Consider the following 14,736-nt stretch of genomic DNA (forward strand, 5'->3'; position numbering starts at 1 on the left):
TCCAGTATCTTATATTTTCTTTTTTTTGTTAACCAGAATCAGTCAAACTTAGATGTGTTCGTCTGTACTTTACCTGCACATTCAAAACCTGAGTGATTTTCTTTTTTTTTCTTTTTTTTTTCCTTTCTTCCTGTTAGAGGGAAGTGGAGAAGGAGATTGATAGGAAGAAAATGAAATCAGAAAAAGAAACAAAACCATTGCAGTCTTCAGCTAACAAAGACTCCCATAAATTGAAGTGAGTATACAGTGGTGGGATGGCAAAAAGATGCATAAAGCTGAGTCTTTCTCAAAAAGGTTAAGGCGAGGAACTGTATCTCCTGTGCTTATGCTTGTGAGTTTGCTTATAACTTAATGTGTCTTCTGAAACTTAATCTGCTGCAGATTTGTCTTTACATCCGGGAACCAAACATGTAGCTATGGGAATATAATTTATTCACCTTTTTATTTGTTGCAGATGTGAAGGTTGGGTGTCACTTATCTATCTTCCTCTGTCTTCTCAACGCTGAGGATTATGGCTCTAATCATTCAAGCATAAGCTGATGTTTCAGTGGCTTGTTGTCTTCCCATACTTGGTTTACAGTGCTGCAAAAGCGTTGAATGTTGTTGCATTTGCCTTGATTTCCTACAGTTGAGATGGGAATGAAGACTTTACTATTTTAAACATGAACTTGTCCATCCTGCAGCTTATGTTGCTGCATGCTCTGATCCATGTATTACGCATAGCTCAAAAAATCTGTTTATGCTGCAAGAAGTTTAGTTGCCAGTTATGCCCATGCTGCTTTTCCTTCTAAGCTGGTAGGCAACCATTTGCACTGCTGTCTTTCAGACCAGATGCAGGAAACAAATCAGTGCAAAAGAATTTTACATTGCTTGAGTTACAAACAGTGTGGTAGACTGCCTGCCTGCGGGATGCAGGAGTCGTTTTCCCTTCTGCAAACTACCATGGTGGTAATCTGTCAGCAGACGATTGCCCTAGATGATCTGGGAGGTGGCAGCTGTTCTGTGGGGAGTAGCATGTGCTTGTTCTGCATGATAGTTTAGGGGTTTCAGGGGATGGCAAGAGGTTGAAGATGGTTGAAGATGTCTCTGGTTGAAGATGTCCCTGCCGGGGGGAGAGAGGGAAAGTGTCGACTAGATGACCTTTAAAGGTCCCTTTCAACCCAAACTATTCTGTGATTCTAGGTGAGTAAGACTTAAGAGTTCAAGCATCAGTTATTTCTGCTTTCATGAGAAATGGAATTAGCCTTAAAATGGTTTTAAAAAGGGAGTTGGACTAAATGATCCTTAAAAGTCCTTTCCAACCCAACCCATTCTATGATACTACGAACTTCTTTTTCTTTGCCCATGTCTTCCTCATTCTGGGTTCTGCTGTCATACTTATTTTGGGGAAGTTTGTGCTCTCACTGCATGAGAAGCAGCAGAAAGCTTTTTGTCAGATTCGTGGTACTTCACATGCATTTAAAGCTCTTAGCCTTTGTAAGGTGAGAAGATGAGGTGAACGCGTTTTGCACACAGAGAAACCGAGGTGCAGACAAGTTGAGTTGCTTGATCAGATTCTTGCCGCAAACAGGTGAAATAGCTGAAAGTGTAGCCCTGAAGTCATGACTCTCGTTCCCATGACTGAGCAGAGAGAGTTCTGGCAGCCTCTTGGGAAAGGATATTCTGCTAAGTGTAACTGAATGTCCATAAATTTCGACTTGGTGATTGTTGCTGTTTTCTTAATTGGACAGGTTCTGATGAAAGAAAAAAGTCATGTGTCAATGCTGATACTGTCTGCTCCCTCAGCTGCTTTTGCTGTCACCAGTGACAGGCTTTGAATTGTACTTATCGGCTGGCTGCTGGTGCACACGGTGTCTGTGCTAGGTGGGACCTGTCTTCTCCCAGCTTGACAACACAGAGGTGGATGTGATGGATATTGCAGAACTCTGGTTTCTTCCCTTGCTGCCGTGTGAGGCTGCTAAACTGGGATGCTTCAGAAGCACATAGGTGTGCAGCTCCCCCTTTCTCTAACTAAACCAACATGATGCAGTGCCAATAAGCTTTTTGCAGTGACTGGCCCAAATTTGTATATGGGTGAAACGCACAAAGCCCAATCCAGAAAACAGAGTTGTATGTATAGGTGAGTAAGGGTAGGGAGCCTTTCCCTTTTCCACTAAAATCATCTCGTTGTCTTTGTCTTTTTTGTATGTGACCTAATGGACACACAGCCAGCATGCCTTTTGAATCATGAAACTGTGGAATTTCAGATGGCCTTCATGGCCAGGAATTTCTCATTTATTCAGCATAGCATTTGCAGTGCTTCTGGTACGTCTCCTGAAACTTAACCCATAATTTGCATACCAGTGTACTGCCAGCATTTTGGCTAGCTCTTTGCTAGAGCTAATGCTTCTAGGAGCATGTCTTCAAATGGGCAGTGTCCCTGAGAGGGGAGGCTCATGCATCAGTCACGGGGCACTGCGATCAATTCCTGCTTGCTTGTTGCTTGAATTGGAGGTATTGGATTGGTATGTAGCGTTGAGGTTTGTGTCCTGACAATACGACTAAACTGCTTTTCTGCAGAGAAAACATTGACGTGCTCTTAAAGCACTGAGACTTTGGGGCTAACATTTAGTTGTATGAAGGGATACAGAAGGGCTTTAATTCTGGGGTTCACTCCTCCCTTTTGCTCAGTGAAAATGAGCACCCCTTTTAGCCGTGTTCTGGCTTGCAGAGTGGGAAGGATAAGGATGCGTTTTTGGGGAGAGAGCTGTACCAAGGTAGGGAAGCTGGGGAGCATGTGTGCAGCGAGTAGGGACTGTACCATGGGAAAAGTGGGTTGTGGAAGGCAGGAGAGGACTGTCCTGTGCACAGCAGAATGAAGCAAGATGTGCAATGTCATGCTTCGGTCTTCTCACTGGGTTTAACTTAATTTCCTGCTCTTCTGATGTTGCAATCCATGAGTTGGGATCCACTGTTCGGTGTTTTCCTGGAAACTTTGAGAAGCTGGATAAAAACGATGTAAGTGAGCAGTAGAGAAACAAGGTTTAGAGCTATCTGGTGCTGCTTAAAGCTGCCAGAGTTCCCTGGTAATCCTAACTCCGGATGATCACAAAACTGATATGCCACCGTGTTATTAAATGTGATAGCCTCTGCCATTATAAAGCACAGCATTTTAAGTCTCTCTCACCTGAATCCTCTCAACTTTATAAATGTTGTGTGGGTGAGCTGGCAAGTCTTAAAGGAACAACTCAGTTAAACTCGGTCAAAGCATATACAGGATCAAGTGTCAGGGTGAGTATTTCTGACCATAGAAGATATCTTCTAGCATAATGGGGAGAGAGAGTCAGTGCTGCAATTCATTTGCCTTGTTGTGTGATTTGTCCCAGGGATTTTAGTTGCGGTTATTACCCCTCTCCCATTTTCAGTGAAAAGAGGCTGTGTTGGAGGGATGCCTTTTTTGCAACATCCTGATATTCTGGTTGCAAGTCTTTACTCCAAGGACAAATCTTACTCCTACTTGAAAAGAAACTTTCTTGTGTGGTGTTGGCAGCTGAGGATGTGGTATCTAATGCACAATGAAATCCCTGAAGTTTCATTTTGCTTTTGTTTGATTCTTTATGTTAACAAGTCCTCTTATATTCCAGAGAAATTTAAACAGAATTGGTACATGAAGTAACTAAGTTTTTTAAAAAAACCCTACGTTATATGTACACCATATTCACCCCAATTGCTGAATTCGCTTCCCATCTCCAGAGCACCAAAAGCTTTACTTGAAAACCAGAAGAGAGATCTCCTGCTACCGCCACCTCTGCCACCCATGTCTCCTGCACATCCTCCACCAAAGTCAACCAAGATGGCCCAGAAGAGACCCAGAAGTGAGACTGGTGAGCTGCCTGCCATGGATAACACTGCCAGGAACAAGAGCGACCACAAGGATCCTTTGTTCTCCAAGCACAAGAAAGTGGAGAGAAATCACGCTGAATTGCCAAAGGGCATCGAAGTAGGTATCCATTATAACTGGTGGGATGTTTCCTGCAACTCATGAGCGCTGTGTGATTGTCTTTAGAAATGTGCTCTGAGGATATTAAAAAGGAAGGAAGATAAATGAGCCACCAAAGAAAGCTCTTTGAAGCAATTTTGCTCCTTTAATGGCTGTCTGGGACCATATGTTGCTAGCCCGAAAGCCTGCATTGTAACTTCTCTGCTGACTTTCCATCAGCTGTTTTCATTTCACCAGTGAACAATAGTGTAAAGGGACGACCGTGTAAAAACCCAAGGCAAGAGAATCATGTTTATGGCAGTAACCGTTTCTGACTGTAGGCGACTGCAAGTACAATATTGGCGTAAAAATAAGTGTGTTTACAGAAAGGAGTGGATTGCTTCAAAGTAAGAAACAAGCAACCTGTGGTTTTGGCTGCAGCTGGGATATAAGGTTTTGTGGCTTGCTTACAAAATTATTAATGATCCTTGCAGCTGGATCTTTGCGTTTTTTTATTAGAAAATTCAATTATATTCCTGTTTTCTGGTGGCTGGGGGTGTGTGGTCTAGTCTGTTGTTGTGTGTGTTAGGCCAGATTCTGCACACTGTATTAGCTGGCTTCTAACTGCTTGCTTTTTCCTGATAATGGAGTGAGTAACAGAGAATCAACAGTTGCTGTGTGGTTAAGCTGGAATAAGTGTGAATGGATATTACCCATTCCTGCCTTGGCTAGTGGCCATGAAAAATGTGGTCAGTCGGTCAAACTCGGTCAGTCGCCGAGGAGATCAGCTCCAGTGAAGGTCAGGCCTCACTGGGGAAGGGGATGGCGGCGGATCGGGCTGGCAAAGGGCTCTTCTGAGGGCTCTTGTAGCCGGGAAAAGCGGCTGGCGCGTGCTGGTGCCGGAGCCGGCAGCTCGGGGGCGGGCTGCTGACGCGGCAGGGGCGGAGCCAGCGTCACCCGCGGCAGTTCTAAACGGGCTGCTCAGGAGCGCAGCGGCCACGCGGGCAGCTGGTGGGCGTCACCCCGGGCGTCACCGAGGTGAGAGTGGGCAAACAGGGCGCAGCTCTTCTGACGGTAAGTTACTAAAAAACTCTTTACCCGGCCAGAACGTCATGGTAAGAACTCGGCAGAAAACCATGGCTTTCCTGAGCTCTACACCGAGCAGCTCTGAGGTGGCCACCCAGACAGAGCTAGCGTGGCAACATGCTGCCACCCAGGGGTCGGGCTGTAGGGAGTGCCCTTCTCTTGCGCCGGTGTTGAATAGTGGCGGTGAGCAGGCCTGTGGGCGGTGTGCCCAAGTAGAGGAACTCCTTCAGCTAGTGATGGAGCTCCGTGAGGAGGTAAGCCGCTTAAGAAGTCTAAGGGAAAGTGAACAGGAGATAGATAACTGGAGTCACACTCTGTCTTCCCTGAGAGAAGCACCCCAGGGAGACCGAGCTCCGCATACAATGAACCCCACACCCTCTAGCATTGTGTCTGAATGTGGAGATTCAGAAGACAGGGGCCAGTGGCAACAAGTCCCCGCTCGTCGTGGCAGGCGTGCCTCCCAGGTTACCCCCACGCCATCCCAGGTGCTGTTACAGAACAGATATGATGTTCTTGAAAGGGAAGAGGAGGATGACAATAACTAACTGTGGCTTGCCAAACATTGAGTTGCCACTGAAGCCAAGACAGATTACACCTCATATAACGACATCATCATTTAGGAAAGAAAGACGGGTCCTTGTAGTAGGGGACTCGATTCTGAAGGGAGTGGATGGTCCCATATGTAGACCGGACCCAATCTGTAGGGAGGTCTGCTGTCTTCCTGGGGCCAGAGTTAAGGCTATCCGGAGGAAACTCCCTAGCCTAGTCAGGCCTACTGACTACTACCCTTTATTGATCTTTCAGTTAGGTAATGATGAAATTCTAGGAAGGAGCCTGAGGGCGATGAAGAGAGACTTCAGGGCCCTGGGACGGCTAGTTAGGGGATCAGGAGCACAAGTAGTGTTTGCTTCTATCCCAACAATTGCACAGATGGATGGGAAGATTAACAGGAAATATCAGCTGATCAATGCCTGGCTCAGAGACTGGTGTCGTCGGCAGGATTTTGGGTTCTTTGATCATGGGCTGCTTTTCAGGACACCAGGCCTTCTGGCAGCAGACGGAAAAAGCCTGTCTCAGAGGGGGAAAAGGGTCTGAGGGCAGGAGTTGGCGGGGCTCGTTGACAGGGCTTTAAACTAGGTTTGAAGGGGGATGGGGATAGATCCAAGGTTGCTAGCAAAAAGCCTGAAAGTGGGGTGCTGGCACTAGACTTGGAAAAGACAGGGGGCGTAACCGGGCTCCTTAGGAAGATGTCTGGGGATGGCAGAACTTCAGCTCCCTCCAGTAAAAAGGCGAAAGGACCAATAGCCCAGCTGAAGTGCTTATACACTAATGCACGTAGCATGGGCAACAAACAGGAGGAGCTGGAAGCCATTGTACACCAGGGTAATTACGATGTAGTTGCCATCACAGAAACATGGTGGGATGACTCGCATAGCTATAGTGCTGCCATGGATGGCTATAGACTCTTCAGGAAGGATAGGCAAGCGAGGAGAGGCGGGGGGGTGGCCCTGTATGTCAGGGAGTGTTATGAATGTCTTGAACTAAATGATGGTGATAATGAGATTGAGTGTTTATGGGTAAGGATCAGAGGGAAGGCTAACAAGGCAGATATTGTAGTAGGAGTCTGTTATAGACCGCCCAACCAGGATGAGGAGGCTGATGAAATATTCTATAAACGGCTGGGAGAAGTCTCAAGACCGCGAGCTCTAGTCCTCGTGGGAGACTTCAATTTGCCGGACATCTGCTGGGAATACGATACAGCAGGGAGGGAACAGTCTAGAAAGTTCCTGGAAGGTACTGGGGATAACTTCTTAACACAACTAGTGAAAGAGCCAACTAGGGAAGGTGCCCTGCTGGATCTGTTGTCTGTAAACAGGGAAGGTCTTGTGGGGGATGTGATGGTCGGAGGCCGTCTTGGCAACAGTGACCATGAAATGATAGAGTTCTCAATTCTGGGAGAAGCAAGGAAGGGGGTCAGCAGAACTGCCACCTTGGACTTCCGGAAAGCAGACTTTGGGCTCTTCAGGAGCCTGGTTGACAAAGTCCCCTGGGAGGCAGTCCTCCAGGGCAAAGGAGCCCAGGAAGCCTGGATGTCTTTCAAGACGGAAGTCCTAAAGGCGCAGGAGCAGGCTGTCCCCGTGTGCCGTAAGACAAGCCGTCGGGGAAAAAGACCGGCCTGGCTAAGCAGGGAGCTAGTGTTGCAGCTTAGGGAAAAAAAGAGGATATACGGCCTTTGGAAGGAAGGGCAGGCCACCCAGGAGGATTACAAAGAGGTAGTAAAGCGATGTAGGGAAAAAATCAGAAGGGCCAAAGCTCAGCTAGAGCTAAACCTGGCTTCTGTTGTCAAGGACAACAAAAAAAGTTTCTATAAATATATTAGCGATAAAAAGAGGACCAAGGATAATATCTGTCCTCTAGTAGATGGGGCTGGTAACGTAGTAACCAAGGATGAGGAAAAGGCTGAGGTACTTAATGCCGTCTTTGCCTCAGTCTTCAGCAGTAGGACCAGTTGTTCCTTGAATTCCCCAACCCCTGAGCTAGAATACAGGGATGGGGAGCAGAGTGAAGCCCCTGTAGTCCAAAGGGAAATGGTGAGGGACCTGCTTCAGCACCTGGAGGTGCACAAATCTATGGGGCCGGATGGGATCCATCCAAGGGTGCTGAGGGAGCTGGCGGAAGTGCTCACCGGCCCACTGTGCATCATTTATGAACAGTCCTGGATAACCGGGGAGGTCCCAGCTGACTGGAGGTTGGCAAATGTGACGCCCATCCATAAGAAGGGCCGGAAGGAGGATCCAGGGAACTACAGGCCAGTCAGTCTGACATCGGTGCCTGGGAAGGTCATGGAGCAGATCATCCTCAGTGCCATCACACGGCACATGCAAGAGAACAGGGTGATCAGGCCCAGTCAGCATGGCTTTGTGAAAGGCAGGTCATGCCTGTCAAACCTGATCTCCTTCTATGACAAGGTGACCCACTTGGTGGACGAGGGAAAAGCTGTGGATGTTATCTACCTGGATTTTTGCAAGGCTTTTGACACCGTTTCCCATAGCATTCTCCTGGAGAAACTGGCTGCTCATGGCCTGGACAGGTATACTCTTCGCTGGGTAAAAAACTGGCTGGATGGCCGTGTCCAGAGAGTGGTGGTAAATGGAGTTAAATCCGGTTGGTGTCCAGTGACGAGTGGTGTCCCCCAGGGATCGGTGCTGGGGCCCGTTCTCTTTAATATCTTTATCAACGATCTGGATGAGGGGATCGAATGCACCCTGAGTAAGTTCGCAGACGACACTAAACTGGGGGGGCGTGTTGATCTGCTTGAGGGTAGATTGGCTCTGCAGAGGGATCTGGACAGGCTGGACAGATGGGCTGAGGCCAATGGTATGAGGTTCAACAAGGCCAAGTGTCGGGTCCTGCACTTGGGTCACAACAACCCCATGCAGCGCTACAGACTGGGGGCGGAGTGGCTCGAAAGCTGCCTGGCAGAAAAGGACCTGGGGGTGTTGGTGGACAGCCGGCTGAGCATGAGCCAGCAGTGTGCCCAGGCAGCCAAGAAGGCCAACACCATCCTGGCCTGCATCAGGAATAGTGTGGTGAGCCGGACTAGGGAAGTAATCATCCCCCTGTACTCGGCACTGGTGAGGCCTCACCTCGAGTACTGTGTTCAGTTTTGGGCCCCTCACTACAAGAAGGACATTGAGGTGTTGGAGCGTGTCCAGAGAAGGGCTACAAAGCTGGTGAAGGGTCTGGAGGACAAACCTTATGAGGAACGACTGAGGGATCTGGGGTTGTTTAGCCTGGAGAAGAGGAGGCTGAGGGGAGACCTTATCACCCTCTACAACTACCTGAAAGGAGGTTTTAGAGAGATGGGAGCTGACCTCTTCTCCCTGGCGACAAGTGATAGGACAAGAGGAAATGGGTTCAAGTTATGTCAGGGCAGGTTTAGATTGGATATTAGGAAGCATTTTTTCACTGAAAGGGTTATTAAACATTGGAATAAGCTGCCCAAAGAGGTGGTGGATTCACCATCCCTGGAGGTGTTTAAGAAAAGGGTAGATGAGGTGCTTAGGGACATGGTTTAGGAGTGGTGGTGTTTTTATCAGGGTAGGTTAATGGTTGGACTTGATGATCTTAAAGGTCCCTTCCAACCTCACTGATTCTATGATTCTATGATTCTATGCTGTCTTAGCCATTGTGCAAGCAAACCTGTGACTTAATTTCTCAATGCTTGGGAAAAGTTTGAGTGGTATTAAGCCTTACCAGCAGTCAGGTAAGAAGCCAAGTTTCTATTTCTGTTATTGGATGGGGTGCTGGGGAAGAAGGTAAGAAGATGGTGAGAACCTGGAGAGTAAACTGTGCCTGGGACAACTAAATCTTTTCTCTTGAAATTTAGGAAAGCCAGGCTTTGGAATTGATTTAGATGTATCTCTCTAACCAGCTTTATCTCTGCTCTGTTTTTCAGGGATCTGTAGGGGATGTCACAAATCCTTTCCCAGTGCCTTCTTTGACGAAAGGTACCTCCAAGTCAAGGAGACCTCAACTCAACTTTGAAGAGTAAGTTGTTGTTTTACACCCCTTGTGTGTACTTTCTGAAGACACCAGGCAAGCCTGGCCCTGCAGCCGCCCTGGCTTCTGCTTCCTAATGAGCCCTTCTTTTGGGAGGAAAGAGAGAGGAAGAGATGTCTGAGACCTGCCCTGTACTGTCTTCTCATGTCTGGGACTTACTCCACCCCCCACAAAGCAAAGGTCTCATTACAACAGTTCTTGGCTTGAGGGAAGCTACTCTGGAAATTTTTAACTCTGAGAGGTGTCTCATGCCTGCCAACAAGTGATGGGTTTTGATTTATGTGTTTCTTGGCAAGCGGCAAATTCCTCTGTGACAAGGTGCTGGGCAGGCAGCTGACTTTATCTTGAGAGGGCATGACTCACTCGTTAGTGTACAGGTGGCTGTGTGCCATTTGCACGGTGAATAGATTATCCCAGTGCACAGAAATGTGTGTCATGATTGAGACCCAAGACCTGTAGAAGCCTTGGTGACCGTATGTCTTGTAAGAAAATAGCTCGAATGCAAGCTCTCTTGGTCCAAGATGACAGTGTGGTACCGCAGAGTTTACTGTATGTTTCAATCAGAATGTGTTTGTGGTATTGTACTTGAGGAACGGCAGGAGATCACACAACTACTGTCTTTCCATGGGAGCAAAGAAGTAAACTTGGCCTCATAGTAACCTAACTTCTGGTGGATTTTTATTTCAAAATGTAAGTTTTCAATGTCATTCTAACATACATTTTTTAAGAAATCAATTAACTTTATCTGTGCGTTCAGCTGCTGCGTATTTCTGAACAGGCAGACAACATTCATTTAGTGATTATCATAATTGTAAGGTGTGTTTGATAAGACTGTAACAGGCTTACCAAAACACGATGTTTGGACTCATAGCATCCTATAGATCTGAAGGTAAAATTGATAATTATCCCCCCCTTTTTCTCTGCTTTCTGTTTTTCCACTCTCTGTCCCCAATTCAGACAGCATCCAACAGAATACTACATAGAAGAGGCCAAGAGGCTGAAGCACAAAGCTGATGCAATGGTAAGTCCTGGCCCTGTGCTAAAATGTTAACCTTCTCTTGCATTCGGACCAAATACCTGTGTGCATGTGAATAAGATTCGCTCGCTAACATTACTTCCATACTCGGAGTACGTTCAAGTTATATGTGGGGAGGCTGTCTTTATTTGCCAAATGTTCAGACATTTCCCTCTGTTGTAAAGACATCTAGGGAATATGCCTGGAGAACGGGATTTGGAATTGACATTGCCTGAGGTTAGCAGGCCTGTTTGCTTTGCAGAGCTATCACAAAGTCCTCGGAAAATACAAGGAACAGTTAGTTTTAAGACAGTTTACTCTGAAACATCAGGATCCTGACAGTAATTGTGTTGCTGGCGAACAAGACTTGGAAGTGCCCTTTGTGGAATGGGACTGACTTTCTCCACTGTGTGCAGTTTAACAGTGTGTATGAATGAGCGCTTTTTTTTTTTTTTTTTTGCTAATTATGGCTCAGTCAGATAATGTACATTTGCTAATTGTCATTTACTTGTGAAAACGAAGTGAGGGAATACTGCAGAGGAAAAGCCTCATCTGCCTTTCATGAGGCAGGCCTCCAAGACCAGAAAATAATATCCAAGAAAAGTGAAGATGGTGAATTACTGGAGGAAAAGATTGAGCAAGAGGAAGAGATACAAATAGCCAGAGCACACAAAGCTGATGACTGGGCCCACATTAGGGCTACTGCTGAGAACCCTTTAATTATCTCCTGGAGGCCCGACTTGCATCTTTTTCTTTCTTGAAATCCTGCCTAACTAGGGAGAAAAAAGGAAATCAGGTACACTTGAGAGAAGTAGTTTTTGTCTTAGTCTAAAAATGAGAATTTTCTTCCCAATAGACCGACAAGACTGGAAGGGCCTTTCAGTACCTAGATGCTGCCCTCTCCTTCATTGAATATGGGATTGCCTTGGAATCAGATGCATCAGCACCAAAATCAGCTCACAGCCTATTCAGCGGCACCATAGATCTCATCAAGTAAGCGGTTTTCAAAGTGCGATGGTTAGGCAGCGTGTTTGGAGGGGAAGGGTTAGTTGCATTGCTTGTTTGCAACTGTGGCCAGTTTGGATTCCCACCATGGAGCAGAGTTCAGGTTGCTGTACAAGCACGAGAAAGACCATCCGGAGGCATCAGAGGCAAATCCTTTGAAGTGTTTCAGCATTGCTTATCAGAAGAAGTAGGCACCGTGTCCTCCTCAGCATTTGAGCCTTGCAGCTGAGGTACACCAGAGGATGCTGGTTATGACAATCAAGGCCATGAAGGAGTTTTTACTTTATACAGGTCTGAAGTTGCTTTTGCATGTGAGCTCAGTAGTATTTAAATTAAAAAAAAGCAAAGCAAAGATATAGCATGTGGAAGAACAGTTTGTGTCCCAAAGGTCTTGTAGCTTGATTGAAGGCAGACTTTGCTGGTTTCTCCCATGTGTCTTTCTACTAGTACACTTTATTGAGGTTTCTTTTAGCAACCTTCCCCATTTAGTTTCGCAGCCATTGTAGATGCACGTAGATAATATGACGTATACAAGCAGCACAACCCAAGCAACCATGTATTGGGTAGAAAAGAGGCAGGTATCGGTTATTCATACCGAAATTACAGGTTATATGAGTGTTTTTGAGAGCTGATTTGACTTCTTGCCTTAGAGCTGAAACAGCTGTCAGGTTTTGGTTTTTTTTTTTTTTTTGTGGTAGACTTCAAACTTTTTAAATTACATTGTTTGCTTTGTGGTCTTGATGGACTGTATTTCCAAGATGCTGTTGTTGCTTTATTTTCATAAAGGAGACTTGCTTGTTTGTTGTTAGCCAAAAGAAACATTTTGACTAAGATGTCTGTCTTGTCCAGAAACAATTGAATTAATATTTCACCTTCAGTAGTAGGGGCACCTCTTCTGGGTCCCAGGCCTGTAAGTTAGCGTGTAATCACTGTAAGAGGAGAGTGGGTCGCATAAGGGGTCACATCTGTTCGTGCTGCGTGGAAAACAACGCATTCTGAGACAGTACTCTGCTCAAGATCATACAAAGCACTCAGTGCCAGGACTTAAGAAGTCAAGGCAGGTTTAGGTTTCATGACTTTTGGACTGATGTTAGAGATAACGGCATGCGCTGTTTTTTCATAAACAGCAGGACTTCAGAGCACTGATGGCTGACAAGATTCTGTTTTTTTTGTTTCCTTAGATTCATCATGACATTGAAATCCTTTACGGACTCCTCAGCATCTTCACATGAAAAAATCTTTGCCGTGTTTTGGTTTGTAACTGTTTTTCTCTGCCTTCCTATTCTGTGTTTAGACTCGATAGAGTGAAAGACCCATTACTTTCAGGGGCAAAGGAATGAGTTAAATGGGAATCAGAGTTCCACAAGGGAAAAAACCCACAGAATAAAAACCAGAATGAACTGGAACATCTCTAAAGTGCGCCACGTTATCACAAGGGACCACATGTGGAAGGCACAGGCTCTAAAATTTGATCTGCTGGTAACCTGAGAGCACACAAAGGCTTTCACCTAAGGTGAAAGAATGCAATTTGGCTGCCCATGTTTGAGCCATGTAACTGAAGCTATCACTGAACATAGCTGAGGCACTTCTGGACAGGGGTTTAACGGGCCTGTTGCACCTATAAGAGGTCGGGCACCTGTTTGAATATAACAGCAGACATGGCCCGCCCTTGTTTTGTTTTGTGTTTTTTTTTCGCCTTGTGATTTTTTCACAGGGTCCTTTTTTAAGATGAGCAGGAGGAGGAGAAATTCTGAGCTTTCTTGACTTTGCAGTACGGCTGATGTGTGCCTGCCTCTGTCCCACAAGGCTGATGACTGCTGAGCAGGCAGCAGCGAGCATGAACACTGACGCTTGGGTGTGTTTCTGTTCACAGCATGCGCTGCCAGTCCATTCTGCACATGGCAATGTTTCGTTACAAAAAAGACACTGCAATCAAGTATTCCAGGATCCTGAATGACCACTTTAAGGTAGGGCACAGATATTACCAATCTGCCAGCTGGATGGCTGCGGCAGTTACTGATGTTGGCCCAATAGCCCAAATCTAACAAGAGTTCTGTTCCTTGCTGCAGAGTTCTTCCAGAGTAACACAAGCACCTTCTCCATGTGTTGCAAGGTAAGATTTAAAAATACATATGTTGTAATGTGTCTGTAAGGGTGTGAGTGAAAACAGTAGCTGGAATATTTGAGTTGCTAACTGCATTTGAGAGCGCCTCACCTCTCGCTCTTTCTTGCCACCTGAAATCACACTGTTAGGGGGCATGAGTACTTTTCTTCTCTCTCTTTCCTGTCTTTTCTCGTTGGAAAGGGGTTGCTTTTGTGTTATGAGGTCCAGAGTTACAGCATAACAAGAAGAGCAGTTCTCCACCAGATAAGCAGATCAGAGCAAGGAAGGTATCGTCACTATGCTGTTTCAAAGCCCCTGTTGTCATCTTTTTTCTGTTAGAGATCCCTTGAGACTTAATGGGATAGCATCCCCATCTCCCTGGCCACTGTCCAGTATGATTATGCCTTCGTCCTGGGGTAGCATAACTTTGAGGTGATACTTCAATATTTGTCTCTTTAGCTTAGTCACCAATTAAGAAAAAGAAACTAATTTTCTGAGTTATTGAGCGTTTTGTCCTTTCTATGTATCTACAGTAGCGTTGCTGTGTCTGTGGCAGCAAAACCAAAGGGCAAGCTGTCACATAACAGTGTTTCACCTGATGCCCTGCAGACTGGGCCTGTGTTTTTACGACAATGAGTAAGAAAGAGTTTTTCTGTGTGCTGTGGTAATTGCATTTGGCAGATAGCTACCTGGTTCCACGTCTGTCCCTTTTAAACTCTGCAGCTGAGAGAGGGTTGTTTGGTCTTTAATATCAATGCTGAAATTCCAGTTATTTTTCTGCTGCCTTGCACAATATAGTTTATTGGGAAGTAAATGGTCTCCCAAGAGCAGTGGTGGAAGCCCTTTCATACCAGGTACTAAAAGTTAAGTTGGTAGAAGTGGTGGGGGTGAAGTGATGTGACGAAGCCAGCCTGTGTCTGGAAGGCGGGCAGCTGACTGCATGTAGCTTCCCTACATCTATAAATAAGTGTGGGTAGGCTGACCTGGCTGCTTTGACTAGCTGTC

At 46.1% G+C, this 14,736-nt stretch overlaps 2 protein-coding genes across 2 annotated transcripts in view; both read left to right on the forward strand.

The window, feature by feature from the left end:
- The window catches only part of LOC309671545 (kelch-like protein 8), a gene marked incomplete at its 5' end in the record, with an annotated part of 659,404 nt that overhangs the window by 297,923 nt on the left and 346,745 nt on the right, over window positions 1-14,736 (forward strand). The gene's annotated exons all lie outside the window — the stretch shown is intronic.
- Window positions 1-14,736, forward strand: part of LOC309671206 (AF4/FMR2 family member 1-like) — a gene marked incomplete at its 5' end in the record, with an annotated part of 39,304 nt that overhangs the window by 20,888 nt on the left and 3,680 nt on the right. The window contains 8 exons of the mRNA XM_082482411.1: window positions 144-235; window positions 3,733-3,979; window positions 9,504-9,595; window positions 10,565-10,628; window positions 11,479-11,615; window positions 12,809-12,880; window positions 13,501-13,594; window positions 13,697-13,740. Coding sequence (XP_082338537.1) covers window positions 144-235; window positions 3,733-3,979; window positions 9,504-9,595; window positions 10,565-10,628; window positions 11,479-11,615; window positions 12,809-12,880; window positions 13,501-13,594; window positions 13,697-13,740 — 842 coding nt within the window. The remainder of the gene's footprint in view (window positions 1-143; window positions 236-3,732; window positions 3,980-9,503; window positions 9,596-10,564; window positions 10,629-11,478; window positions 11,616-12,808; window positions 12,881-13,500; window positions 13,595-13,696; window positions 13,741-14,736) is intronic.

This window comes from Vanellus vanellus (assembly GCF_965231255.1).
Source record: "Vanellus vanellus genome assembly, chromosome: 4".
Taxonomy (NCBI): domain Eukaryota; kingdom Metazoa; phylum Chordata; class Aves; order Charadriiformes; family Charadriidae; genus Vanellus; species Vanellus vanellus.